This window comes from Stylophora pistillata, chromosome 14, assembly GCF_964205215.1.
Source record: "Stylophora pistillata chromosome 14, jaStyPist1.2, whole genome shotgun sequence".
NCBI lineage: Eukaryota > Metazoa > Cnidaria > Anthozoa > Scleractinia > Pocilloporidae > Stylophora > Stylophora pistillata.
In genome coordinates this window covers 11219879-11233402 of record NC_142532.1, presented here as the reverse complement: position 1 = coordinate 11233402, position 13524 = coordinate 11219879, and the positions used below count along the sequence as shown (strand labels likewise).

At 38.9% G+C, this 13524-nt stretch overlaps 4 protein-coding genes and 1 pseudogene across 4 annotated transcripts; 4 read left to right on the top strand and 1 right to left on the bottom strand.

Moving 5' to 3' along the window:
* Window positions 1–1890: 1890 nt before the first annotated feature.
* Window positions 1891–3025, top strand: LOC148716530 (uncharacterized; annotated as a pseudogene).
* Window positions 3026–3428: 403 nt separating this feature from the next.
* On the top strand, window positions 3429–3996 carry LOC148716529 (uncharacterized). Its single transcript, XM_088745515.1, has one exon. It carries the CDS (start codon window positions 3531–3533, stop codon window positions 3918–3920), a length of 390 nt encoding a protein of 129 aa, XP_088601641.1. The 5' UTR covers window positions 3429–3530; the 3' UTR covers window positions 3921–3996.
* Window positions 3997–8424: 4428 nt separating this feature from the next.
* LOC148716528 (uncharacterized) lies at window positions 8425–8976 on the top strand. Its single transcript, XM_088744597.1, has one exon. The coding sequence runs from the start codon at window positions 8425–8427 to the stop codon at window positions 8974–8976; it is 552 nt and encodes a 183-aa protein (XP_088600723.1).
* A 75-nt stretch (window positions 8977–9051) lies between these two features.
* Window positions 9052–11573, bottom strand: LOC148716527 (uncharacterized). The gene is made up of 2 exons (XM_088745514.1): window positions 11318–11573; window positions 9052–11246 (listed from the first exon to the last, which is right to left on the bottom strand). Exons 1-2 carry the CDS (start codon window positions 11488–11490, stop codon window positions 9473–9475), a joined length of 1947 nt encoding a protein of 648 aa, XP_088601640.1. The 5' UTR covers window positions 11491–11573; the 3' UTR covers window positions 9052–9472.
* Window positions 11574–12234: 661 nt separating this feature from the next.
* On the top strand, window positions 12235–13146 carry LOC148716526 (E3 SUMO-protein ligase KIAA1586-like). Its single transcript, XM_088744596.1, has one exon. The coding sequence runs from the start codon at window positions 12235–12237 to the stop codon at window positions 13144–13146; it is 912 nt and encodes a 303-aa protein (XP_088600722.1).
* The last annotated feature ends 378 nt before the right edge of the window (window positions 13147–13524 follow it).

Genomic DNA, 13524 nt, shown 5'->3' with positions numbered 1-13524 from the left:
TACTCCGGCTAAAGAAACAGCGACCCAAGCATGTGTACATCACTACCAGGTGCTTTAAACACTATCAAACCAAGGCATTTTTCACGGATATTGAACAAGCCCCTTGGTCAGTCTTAGATGTTTTTGATGATGTCAACAATAAACTGTTTGCGGTTAACAAATTATTTTGTGATATAGTGGGTAGATATGCACCCATTAGAAAGATCAAAATACGTGGGAGACAACTCCCTTATGTAACAGATGAGATTAGGCAATAGATGAAAGCAAGAGAAGACTGGAGAAAAATAACACGAAAGACCAACGATCCATATGCCTGTTCTGCATATAAAAATCTTAAACGTGAGATTAAAAAAGAAATCAGAGTTGCGGAGAGAGAATTTGTGATGGAGCAGATTAAAAACAATAAAAACAACACGAACTCTATCTGGAAAACAGTCCGTTCATGCATACCTAATAAGTTGAAAACACAAAGAACCTCCAATAAAGATGAAAAACTGTGGCAAATGAATTTAATTCCTTTTTCGCAGGCGTTGGCGATAATACAGTCAAGAAAATCAGTGATTTAGCATTTAGCATTGAAATTTAACTTTGAGCTCAACAACAATCCATTCATTCTGAGATCATTTTCATTATTAGAACAATTTACCTTTAATCCTATAAAGTGCAAACAAGTACAATCCATTGTTAATTGACGGCAACAAACGAGACGCCTGGTATCGACAAAATTCTGGTGAGAGTTATCAAAGATTGCCTTCCCGCAATTCTGCCTTCCCTGGCATCTATCATTAATGCCTTGTTTACCACCAATACATTCGCAGATGCGTGGAAGTTAGCTGAGGTGACACAAGTTCTAAAAAGTGGAGATCACGAGGTGCCGAATAACAATAGGCCCATTTCTCTTCTGCCAGTGCTGTCAAAGGCTTGTGAGAGAACAGCTTTTAATCAATTCCCAACCTATCTAGTCCAGGGTTTTCATTTGAGGCCGGAGGCCGGATAAAACGTCCGGTCGTTTGCCATTCCACGTCCGGTACTTTGAGATCAATATTGGCGATTTTTTTTTACTACTGTATTACATATTTTTCTTACTAAGGCATCTCATGAACATACTGACTAGAGGAAAACAGAATAATCAATTACATTCTTCAAAACGGCCATATGACTCTTTTCTTTGCTTATTGAGCGGCGGGATATTTTATTGGTTTCCCCTCTTCATTTAAACGGAATTGAAGTGACTATTTCGTTCTCATTCCTGCTCGGCCAAGTCTTAAGGGAAATCCCCAGCTAAAACATGCAACTTGTGTTAGTCAAACTGTTCAAACAATGAAGAGGATAAGTGAGTTTTTCGTCCCGACGGCCGAGAGAAAACATGATAAGTTGAAGGGCATGATTATTCTGAATGAGTGTTTCACTGTACTGTGCTGTTAGCAGTAAAAATGGTAATTTTCTCCTGACCCAAGAAAACAAAACAATGTCTCACGGCTACCCTTTGCTAATAAGGTCACTTTTTACAAGGTTAAGTTTATATTTCCCTCATCCAACAATCAAAATACGACTTGGACTTTGAAATAGAAAAAACTGAAAGATTTTATCTTAAGACAAATGAAAAAAATAAGGGCCTGTTCACATGGAAGCGGGGTACCCCGGGTGGCTGGGGTACCCCGGCTTGGTGGGGTTCCCAGCGTCTCCATATATTCTTTGTTGTTTATCTGGTTGCGTTCACATGCGTGGTGGGGTACCCCACTAAGCCGGGCAACCCGTCTCCTCGGGGCGGGTTGCCCGCCTGAGTGGGGTAGATTTTTTTCCATGTGAACACTATACCCCGGGGTACCAGGGTGAGGTTCATACAGGCATTCCACAATTTAGCCCGCCAAAAACAAGCAGGAAAACAAAATGGCATCCACTCGTTATCAACCTGGTGAGCTTTTCCGCAAACAACGCCTCCAAAATATACTTCACAGCTCAAATTTGGGGCAAAATAGTCAGGATATTGATGGTTTAAGCGAGACTGCAGCATCTCAGCCCAATCAGGCCCTGATTTCATTGGAATTGGATGCCCCAAGGCAAAATACGAATATGAACTCGAAGGGAAAGCGAAAACTTTCAGATGGTCTTCAGCAGAAATCTATAAATGCGAAAGTGGCTAAAAGGAGTCCTGAAAACCAAACAAAGGTTATAGTTTGGTCCCCAGATTGGATTGAGCTGCTGCTCGCGTATTAAAGGAATACAAATCCACATGCGAGTTCAATGGTAGAGATTTCGAGCAAGATCTGGCGGCCATGTAAACAGAGATTCGCAAATGCTTGGCAAAAGATTACCCGGAGGAATTCGGGCCACAAGTCACTACTGAGCCTAGTATGCCCATCAAAGACATGGACAGTTCAGAATACCAGGCATTCAAGAAGACTCTCGATAAGGAACAGGAGCTTATCAAGAAAGGCTATGACCGCATGAAGGAGAAGATCCGAAATGTGAGGCAGGATTTTCGAACCGCGGTGAACAAGGGGACTAGAAGCGGTAGCGGCAAAACAGTCCAGGAAAACTTTGAACTTTTAGCTGACATTTGGGGTGACTCGCCCGCAACAACTGCTCTCCTCTTCAGAGTTGATGGCGATAGTGCTCAAGGTACTGAGGAAGAACTGGATAGTCAGCCACTGCTGGATTCAACCGATGAAAGTAAGTTACATGTCATCTCATGTTTCAGTGTGACCTTTTCTTACATTCTTGGTATAAATTTTGACTTAAGATAAACATACAAAATGAAAATATTCTTCACTTTTTGGAAACACAAACATCAATTTAAAAAAATTTGGGTACTTTTTGACCTTTTTTGGCTAAACTTTGGGAGCAAAATAATTATTTATGACTCAGGTATTATTTTGGGTATAAAATTTGGTACAGTACTCTGTCAAACCTACCCAACACTTTATTTCTGAGTACATCCCTTGGGATGGCAATGAACGTGCCTCTGGCAGTTGCAAGTGGCTTGTCGTGAGCACAGTGTAACTGAAAAGGGAGGAGAACCCAGGGAAACCCTCAGAACGGGTTTAACACGATGTAAGAACCTGTTAATTTATTCCATTGTATTCTCCTCGTTCTACTTATTGTTTCATGTTGGAGCTATACTTCTGTTTCTTTTGCTTTGTTTGTTTTACGTGATTGGGGAGTTTCACAGGTTCTCACACCAGGGAAGAGCCCTTGTTAAACCTTACTTGCCAACAACTCCACACTACTCCCAAACAGATTTAAATCAACTAACCTGCTGTGGCATTAAAGAAATACATGTAGCCTCAGATATTGCATTGTATTTCTTTTTTTTACAAATGTCCTAGTGGCCATGTACTGTGGACCCACTTGATTGCCTTATTGGTCGACAGCACTTTCAAATCACATTGATTTAATCTTTTCTTAGGCATTTCTGCACAATCTGATTCGCCACTACCTCCAGACAGCCATTAGATGACCCACAACCATCCAGGTCCAACATTGCAGTCAAAGCAATTCCCAAACTGGTGGACAACAAAAGGAAACACATGGAAAAGGCACTCTCTCAGGCTCAGAGAGACCAACTTGTGATGAATACTGCGAAAGAGGACGTGTTCATGAAAAGAGAGATGCTCAAGTCATTTGACAAATCAAATAAAATCATGGAAGAGTCCATTGGAAAAATGACAGCATGTCTGACATCTCTTGGGGAAGGCATTGCAACTGGAATGAGGATGCTAGCAAATGCTATTGCTGACATACGCCATCCTGCACCTCAAGCCTACCCACCACAGTTCAATAACCACTATATGGGAGGTTTTACTCCATATCATAATGACTCAGCTGTAGGCAGAACCCACGCACAGTTTCACATGAATGCTGAACAGCCAAACAATACAGGTACGGGTAGTTCAAATGGAGAACATTACATGTTTTAATCATGTACAGCACGTGTCCTGACCTTTGTTATTTTTTATGTCTTGACATGAGCATTTCTCACATCTAAATTATGCTGGCATGGTATCTGATCTACACACTTTGACCCCAGGATAAGCAAGCTAACCTTATTTGCATATAAAATTTGCCTGTGGATTAATACCTTTACTAACGTGAATAGTTCAATAGTCCAAACTAAGACTGATATTTAAATATATGCTTTATTGAACGCAGATTGCTAGATTTTGAATAATTTTGTCATCAAGGAAGTGTACAGTACATTGTTATGTTTTGTTATGAATCAAGGTATATTAATTCAAATATATTAAGATGTCTTGCTTATTATAATATATGATATGAACAAAATTTAAATGATAAAAAGTATTTGTTAATTGTATGGACATCATATTTATCTACCTAGATCTATTCTAAACAATTTTAATCAACAAAACAATTATTTCAGAAGTTTATACAGATAGAGATATAAATTTACAAAATACAAAAAAACAAATCATATTATTTTATAAAGCCAAATCAAAACTTATGTAAAAAATTATATTTTTGCATGTTCAGAGTCGATGATACCAATAGAAAAATTATCACAAGACATTGCTAATTATTTGTAGTAAAAGAGAGAAACCAAATAATCCATTGGTGACAGTAAATCTTGAAAGTGAGAACTTGAATCATACAATTTGTCTAGCAATTTATGTTAATTATGCAAATACAACAATAAATAACACTTGAAATACTACAAAATCATTGACAACATATTTCCAGGGGATCATATTCATTTCTTCCCAGCAGAACTTGAAATTCCACCTGCTACAAGTTCCTATACTATAACAATAAAATCATTAAGGCTTAAAATTATGCTTGATAATAAGGTGAAGTGTTAAAGCCTTAAATTTCAGGATTAGTTGTGAAAATATGCCTTTTTTTGTTTTCTTAATTTTGAGCCCTGCTAAGATATCAATAAAATAGCAGGATTGTTTGAGAATGTAAACCTGATAGGGAAAAGATATTGAGAAATTATGTTCACATGTGAGCCATACCATGACTACAGCACTCCAGGGTAGAGATTGAATTGTGCAGCAATATTATGTCCTGCTTTTTCATTGATGTTGAAATAATAAATTGCTCTGAGATACAAGGTTCATCTTCTTGTGTTGTCTCAATCACCTCTACAATGGCTATTTAATTTGTTATCTGTAACCCCCTATTGAGCTTGGATATCCTCAGAGTATCGCAAGTTTGGCCCTGGATGCCCAGGGGAAAACACCAATTTTGAGAAATGGATTTCCTTGGGGTGTGTAACATGATCTTAGATTTAGAGTATGGCACCCAGCTGGATTTTCCACATTTAAGGCCTCATCCACACTAACCCGGAAGCTTCGGTATCCGAAAAACTTTCCTTTTCTGATACAAAAGTTTCCGTATCCACTCTAACCCTGATTTCAAAAGTTACCGGATACCCTTGCAAATCAACCCTGTTAGTGTGGACAATAGCCATATCCAGAAAGAAAAGTTTTGGGATACAAAAGTTTTTGGTTAGTGTAGTCCTCAATAAAGGTTTCCGGATAAAAAGACAACAGCCCAATGCACTCCCTCTAGATCCTTAAGCCTGGTCCTACTAGAGCAAAAAAGGAAATATGTCAATGTGGTATATGTTCCTTATAAAAACGAGTTATTATATTCCTAGTATAAGTTCCTTCTGCTGTGTTAAAGGAATAAAGGCGGTCTGGTGCATTGTCTGGCTGTAGCCGCTCAAATGCAAGCTGCCTAGCTACAGCATCATCTTCGATAGCAATGCCATGCTTCTCACAAAAGTTGTGGAGAACAAAGCATGCATAAATAATCTCTGGCACAAAAACCAAACCCATATCAATACGCTTGTTTAGAATTTGCCACCGAGCCTTAAGTCTCCCAAATGCACACTCTATAGGATTCCTAGCGCTTCTCAACATATTGTTAAATATTACTTCTTCATTACTCCTGGGATTTGCAAATTCTTTCATGCAATATGGTAACAGAGGGTAAGCCGGGTCTCCAATAAGTGTTGCTGGCAATTTGTCATATCCAGGTAGAAGTTCTTTGTACATCATTGGTAGTTTTTCCTCCTTGAGAAGTTTGTTAATTCTAGAGTTACCAAAAACTCTCGCATCATGGACACTGCCTGGCCATTTGACCTCAACATTTATGAACCTGCCTCGCCAATCAGAGACAGCTTGTATATTGACTGTATACTTTTGTTTGTAACTGAAATAATCATGTGGATTTTCAGTAGGCTGTTTTATTGCCACATGTGTACCATCAATGCATCCAAATCCTTGGGGGAATCCATATTTCTTTTCCATTCCGGTAATTAGTTGGGCCATTTCCCTATCATTTTGAGGCAGTTTTATATAATGTTGGCCCATTACCCTAGTTATAGTAGCACATACTTTACGCACTACGGCGGAAACAGTGTTAACTGCCACTCCAAATGTGTTGGCCGTCATCGAAAGTGAGCCTTGATCTTTAAGAAAGTAGAGCGTAAGCGCGAGTTGCTTTTCGATTGTCAATACATCATGTCCTCGTGGACTCCTTCTGGGTTCAATATGGGGGCGAAGCTCATTCGCCAATATCATGAAGACCTCGCGATTCATACGCAAATTCTTTTTCCATTCCAACTCTGGTAGATCCCCGTTGTAAAGATTCAACCACCACTGTTCTGTGCGGCCTGGTCTTCGCCAAACTCTCCCTTGATAAACATGCCTTCTTTTCATGTTCCTAAGGTGAGCTGCAGCGATTTCGTACTGACTTGCGACTTCTATGCCGATTCTCCTCATTCTACACTGTTCAATAATCAAATAGATCAACATCAAGCCACAAAGCTGGAAAGCTGCTGCCAAGGACGACAGAGAAAGGAAAATAGCATTTGCCGCCAAAATTTGTCTTCTGTCCGCCATCTTTGTTTTGAGTGTGTATGCGTGTGTTGCGTGCTAGGTAACCACGCAATGACTTCAAACGCACCCTACCCCAGGTCCCCGGGGTCATCAAACGCATATGAAACAAACATTTTATCGACCCGGCTACCTGAGGTACCCCACTCTCATGTGAACAGGCCCTAACACAGGCGATCTCAAAAGTGATACCCTGGGTACCAGAGGTTTTTTCTCATGGCCCGATGATACTTCACTTCGCTGGTGACGCGGGTCAAACAAAGACTTCACTGAAACCGGAAACCAGAGTTAAAATTACTCCCCTAGTTTCACACACGAAAGGATTTAATTCATACGCGACTTTCATAATGGCGGGCGACGAGTGAACACTGGTATCGAACTTTGCATGAGAGCGAGGCCATCCAGTCATCTTTCGCTGTAAAACATAAGAGTTTGTATTGGAATATTTACCAAGTTCTAAAAACGAATACTTTTTCTTCCGAAGTACACAATATTTTAGTACAGCTTTACCGTTATAGAAAGAAGATATAATCTCCTTTTACTCTTGTGGTTTTATTGGCCGAATTAATTACGAGCAATGCCAAGTCACTGTTGTGTACCACAGTGTACTGCGAGAGACGTCCATGGTGAAGACGGCGAAAAGCTTTCTTTCTTCACCTTTCCTTCAGACAAGACACTAAAGAAAAAATGGATCCATGCTATAAGAAGAGAGGAAGGACGAAACTTTAAAGTAAGGAAAACAACGGTAGTTTGTGGTCGACATTTTAGGGAAAGTGACATTAAAAGAACCCTGGCAGGGAAAAACATGTTGAAGCCCGGAGTCGTGCCTTCCTTGTTTGCATGGGTTCGCACTTCGCCGAGAAAACGGAATCCACCAAAAGTAAGGCTGTTCTCTATTGACAAGCGTACGGAGAGACAAACAGAAAAGGAACAAGCTCAAGATATGACCATCGAAGAACGAGAAGAACAGGCCTTTATCGATGAAATTGAACCAACAAGTGTTGACTTTGGGACACAAACTGACTACACTCCTTACGAAGAACACTTACGAGAAACTATACAGACATTAAATCAAAAGATTGAAGATCTTACATTAAAGGTCTCGCACTTGGAGCGAAAAAATAATGAGTTGAAAAGCAAATTATTTTCTTTGGAGAATATTCAAAATATGAAGGATTCTAGTGCCTTTTATACAGGATTTTCAAATTGGGATTCATTCATGGCCATCTACAATTACCTTGATCCAGGGGAATTGGAGGAAAACATCAATTACTGGCTATCGTCAAATACAAACACTGAGATTTTTTACTATTCTGATGATTCTGGGCAAAGTGAGGAAATTAACCTGAAGAAAGGGAGATCCAGGACACTCAAACCACTAGATGAATATTTTCTAGTGTTGTGAAGGCTAAGGCAAGGTTTTCATGAGGACCACTTGGCACATTTATTTCACATCTCTCCATCTACTGTTAGCAGAATAATAATTACATGGATAAATTAAATGTTCCTAAAGCTAGGAACTATTAATATATGGCCAACAAGAGAAGATGTTGATGCAAATATGCCTGAGTCCTTTAAAGAGAAATACAAGTCAACAAGAGTGATTATTGACTGCACCGAAGTGAAATGTCAAATGCCAAGCAGTTTGCAGAAAAATTCAGAGTTATTTAGTAGCTACAAAAACCATACCACTCTCAAGGGTTTAGTTGGCATTTCTCCTGGTGGTGCCATTACATTTGTTAGTCAATTGTATACTGGGTCTATATCTGACAGAGAAATAGTTGAGAGAAGTGGGTTTTTGGATATGACTTTTGATGAAAAGGACTCTGTCATGGCTGACAAAGGATTCACAATCCAGGATTTGCTTCCACTTGGGGTTTCACTAAATCTACCACCATTTTTGGGAGCATCAGGTCAAATGGATGCAGAGAATGTCATACTAACTCAGGAAATTGCAAGCCTTAGGATCCACATTGAACGAGCAATAAATAAAATAAAAAACTTTCATGTTTGGGATCGAGTAGTCCCTTTGCATCAGTTTGGTATAGTTACTCAAATGTGGGCAGCCTGTGCCATTCTATGCAATGCTCAACCAAACATAATTTCAATCTAACTTGATTTGACCAAAACAAAATTCAATTTGATATTCATATTAAGTAATTATGACTAATAATACATTATTAATAACTAAGAAATAATGTTCTGTTTTAATTTCTTTTTAGATACAAGCTGATAATTTATCACAATGTACATTTAAATAATGAAACTACATTATTGTATCAAAATAATAAACTAACTCAACAAGATTGATGTGGCAATGCCAACTCTATTCATAACTATTGTCACTACTTCTACCAATCAACCAACAAAGCTTTAATTAATGAATCTGTACAATCAATTTAATTTGGTCACGTGGAGCAAAAAGAGAAAAAGCTATCAAAAATTTTCAGAAAAATTTGAGCAAAAATTCAATTTGGCTTGAAGATGGTTGCATACAATATGTTTAATGAGCAAAAATACAAATAAGTCACTATTTGTCAGTAACTTTCTGTAACACTTCCTCTAATATCGGTAAGAGACTATCAGTCTCAATATTTAAAAAAAAAAATCTAATTATCATTCTGTTGTTCACTGTAACTCTTAGCAGCAAAATGGATAAAATGATTAAAGAAATAACTAACTAGTTGTTGTCTGAGCTGATTCCAGAAGTCTGGATCAAAAGAGATTCTTTGAACATAGAGGCCAACTTTTGTGTATACAATAAAATCACACCACATAGCACCTGTGATGCCCATTTGCCCCTGAACTTGTGAGTAATACATGTGGTTTTCCTTTAATTTGCATTGTTTATCACTGATCTTCTCCATAAAAAATTTTGAATCATCAGCAGCATTGAGGGGATGAACATTAAAATACTTGTATGGGCATTTCACCTCAGCAATTCCAAAGTGGTAAACGCAACCAGTATCAATGACCCTACTATCTGGACTTGCCCCAAGAATAGGGAAATCTTTGGACACAACCAATCCACAGGGTAAAACTTTTACTGGTGTTTTTTGATGAAACATGAATTTGTGGTATTCTAGTAAAGCAGTTGACTCATACCTTTTCCCATGCTCAGTATAAACTGTTTTGACCTCTTTAGGGTTTATAAGGGAGTCAGCAAAATTGTCGTGGTTTCTTTGTCTCTTTGAGATAGTGTGGAAGTTGGAAGCAGTAAACCTCCACCTTCGTTCTTCAGACCATCTTGCAGAATTGGCTTGTTCCCTTGATTCATTTTCAATTTCATTGATCTTTTTTTCATCTACTTCCAAGCCACGCAGAAAGGAAAGTTCATCATTACTCATACCATCTGGAATTTGTAGAGTTTCATCTGAATTTCTCAATGGCAATTGTGGATAGACCAGATTGACTGCAATAGGTAGTGCAAGTCTTGTTATTGTATTAATATCTGCAACAGCAGTAAAGTTTGCCTCACTATACCCCACTTGATAAGATGTGTATGACCCTTTGGGACATTTACCATACTTTGTTTCTTTACTCTCTTGTACTTGCACATTTGACATATGCGTAAAGCCACAGTTTGGTTCAGTTGTTGAAAGAGTCGCTCTCAGTATCTGCTCAGCTTTCATGTCATGCAAACAGTTCCTTCTTGCTTCATAGAGTAGACACTTTACCCCAGACCTAGTCTTGGTATAGTTGAGTTTTGTTTTTTCAATAACCATCTCCATGACTGGTTCTGGCTTAATTTTTTTGCCACCTCCTTTCTGGTGCCACTGTTGCAACTTAGATGTGCAAGCTAGGGTGGCTTGCTGGTCAGCTTCATGGCTAAGATCTGTAGTCACTGTGCATTTATATATGGTGAACTTACAAAGTTTAAACATCAGTCCTATCATATGGTTGCAAAGTCCAGCATTCCCTGATATACAAGTGCATACCGCATGCTCCACATTACCAGATATTATATTGAGGGCAATTTTTAATTGATGGGGCAGATCGTTTTTTGAGAAACTGTGAACACACTGTGCTTTCACATAGAAGTAGTTTTCGTCACAAGCACAACGTATTTCCTCAAGATACTCGTCATCGTCGAATCTCTTGCCTTTTTGCAACGCAGTTGGGATGCTATGCTGGTCTTTGTTGGCAATTCTTTTCCCTGTTTTCGCTATGTGTACATCAATATTAGCTCTCGTAAATACGGGCATCTTTTGAAGAGACAGACTCCAATCGTTTGCTGGATATTTTAAAGGCTGCGTTGTGCAAGAAGTCGAGTCGTCATTCGCGGCGCTTGTACTTTGTGATTCCTTTCTTTGGGAATATATTTTGTTTGGATCAGGATCAAATATTTTTTTATCTCTTCCCGATGAAATATAATCGTTGATTCTGAAAATAGAAACGACAAGTCAGGATATCATTTCAATGGTATAGATCGCGTCAAATGCAAGCAAACGTACCTTTTAACGAGCTGTGCTTTCGTTTTTAATCCTTTCCCATTGTCCCCACGACATCTAAGCCAAAACTTCAACTCATCGGTTTTCAATTCTTCGGGTTTTCGACCACACAAAGAAGCTCCTGGTATATCATTCTCACTCAATTTCACGCTACTATCGCTAACTTCGGGCGCCATGTTTGTTTTGCACTTGACTGGTTGGCCTCGGCCCCATGTACTAGTGCCAGTTTTCCCTAGGCATCCACCATTATGAAAGTCGTGTATGGATGTTGATTTTATCGGTAGACGCTGGTTCATAAAATCCTCGATAATGTTAACTTTAAACACAGACAACAGTGATCATTCAGTAGAAATGAGTTGACAAATCTATTCGTGCCTTTAGGGGATATTCTAAGGCAAGCAACCACAGATGAAGAAAGCCTGTCCGAGGCAACAAACTGTGATCTAATGCCTGCAAGTAGTAATGAGAGTGAAAAGCCAAGTTGTTCCTCTTCAAAAACTGCTTTCTGAAAGAGTCCTCAAACAAGTAAAGGACCTTCTCAATCTTCTTGCTATAAACAAAGGGAGACAGTTATGTTGAACAACACTTTCCCTGACGTAGATGTGCACCAGCAAAACCTGTGTAGCATTAAACATACCTTTGAACTTGTATATAGTGTCAAATCCCCAACTGAAAAGGTTTCAAAATTCCAGCATTCTATGCTTAGTAGACCAGAAGCATAGGATCCTGAAACGGGGATATGGTGGCTTCTTTTTCAAGTAAATGAGGGTGTGTTTTGCCTTCTTTGTAAAAAACATGACACTCACAATGCCAAAAACAAAACGCAATACTTTAACGAAATCCCAGCAATAAGATTCAAGCCTGAGACAATCAGAGTACATGATGATTCTCCTCAACACAAACTAGCCATACAATTAGATATGCTGCAGCAAGGATCAGAGTTTCAGAAGCAATTAGATGACAAGGAAAAGAAAAAGGGAAAAGAGTGCAAGAAAATTTTCGAAGTTGTTTATTGGCTAGCTAAAGAAGAGTTGCCAGACAGAAAGTTGTCCTCGGTTCTTGAGATGTTAAAGAAGATTGCTGGAGTTGATCTGAAACGTCAGTTCCCCCACCCGTCAAACGGAATTGAAAGAGAGCTGTTTTTAACTCTTGCACAGGTTTTCAAAGAAAAGATTAAAGAAAAGATTGGTGATGGCGTTTATGGCATCCTCACTGATGAGGTCACCGACATCTCTTTGACGCAGCAGCTTGTAACTTTTGTCCACTATTATGACAGTCAAAGCTGTACCACCACCACCAGTTTCCTTGCAATATCAAACACACTGGAAGGCAACAACTCAGCAGATGCGCCACAGATCAAAAAAGTACTCCTCAAACAGTTGCAATCCGTTGGGTTAGAGGTACAAACCATGCGCAGCTTTGTCTCTAACGGTGCGTCTGTTATGACTGGGGCCAGAAACGGGGTGGCAAAGCTTCTAAAAGATGAAAACCCATTGATCCTGCCTTTCCACTGCTTAGCACACAAACTTGCTCTTGCTTGTGCTAGCTCTGCAGATACCCTTGACTACATTGCCCACTGTGAACTACTGTTAAACCAGTTGTGGAAGCTATTTGAGTATTCTGCAAAGTGCACTGCAACGTATCTTAAAGTGCAAGAGAGCACAAAGAATCTTACACTAAATTCGGCGGGGAGGAAGCAGGTAGCAAAAAAGCTGAAGAAGCCTTGTCGTACACGCTGGTTGTCGTTAGATAAATCGGTAGAGGCGGTATTTGCGGATTTCTGCAGTAGTATAGGACTTGGGGCTGCCAGACCAAAACGCCAAAAATGGTAAAAAATCAAGCTTTACCAAAGCAATTTATATCATTCTTCAACCAATTCGCAGCGATTCATTTTCGATAGGCTCAGGACGACTTGATTTTCACCCTCTGTAAAACCAAAAATAGTGAAAAATGAAGCTCTACCAAACTGTTTTGTATTACCATCAACCCTCATTATTCACAAGTTTGATAAAAATACACTTAAAGAAAATTTGCATTCACAAAATATGAAGGAAATTATGGAAATTCTAAACAAAATAGAAAATCAAAATACACTTAAAGAAAATTCACGTTCACAAAATATGAAGGAAACTTTGGAAATATTGAATACACAAAATCAAATGAAACAAAAATTATCTAACTCATATATAGACATGAATAGAAACGAATCA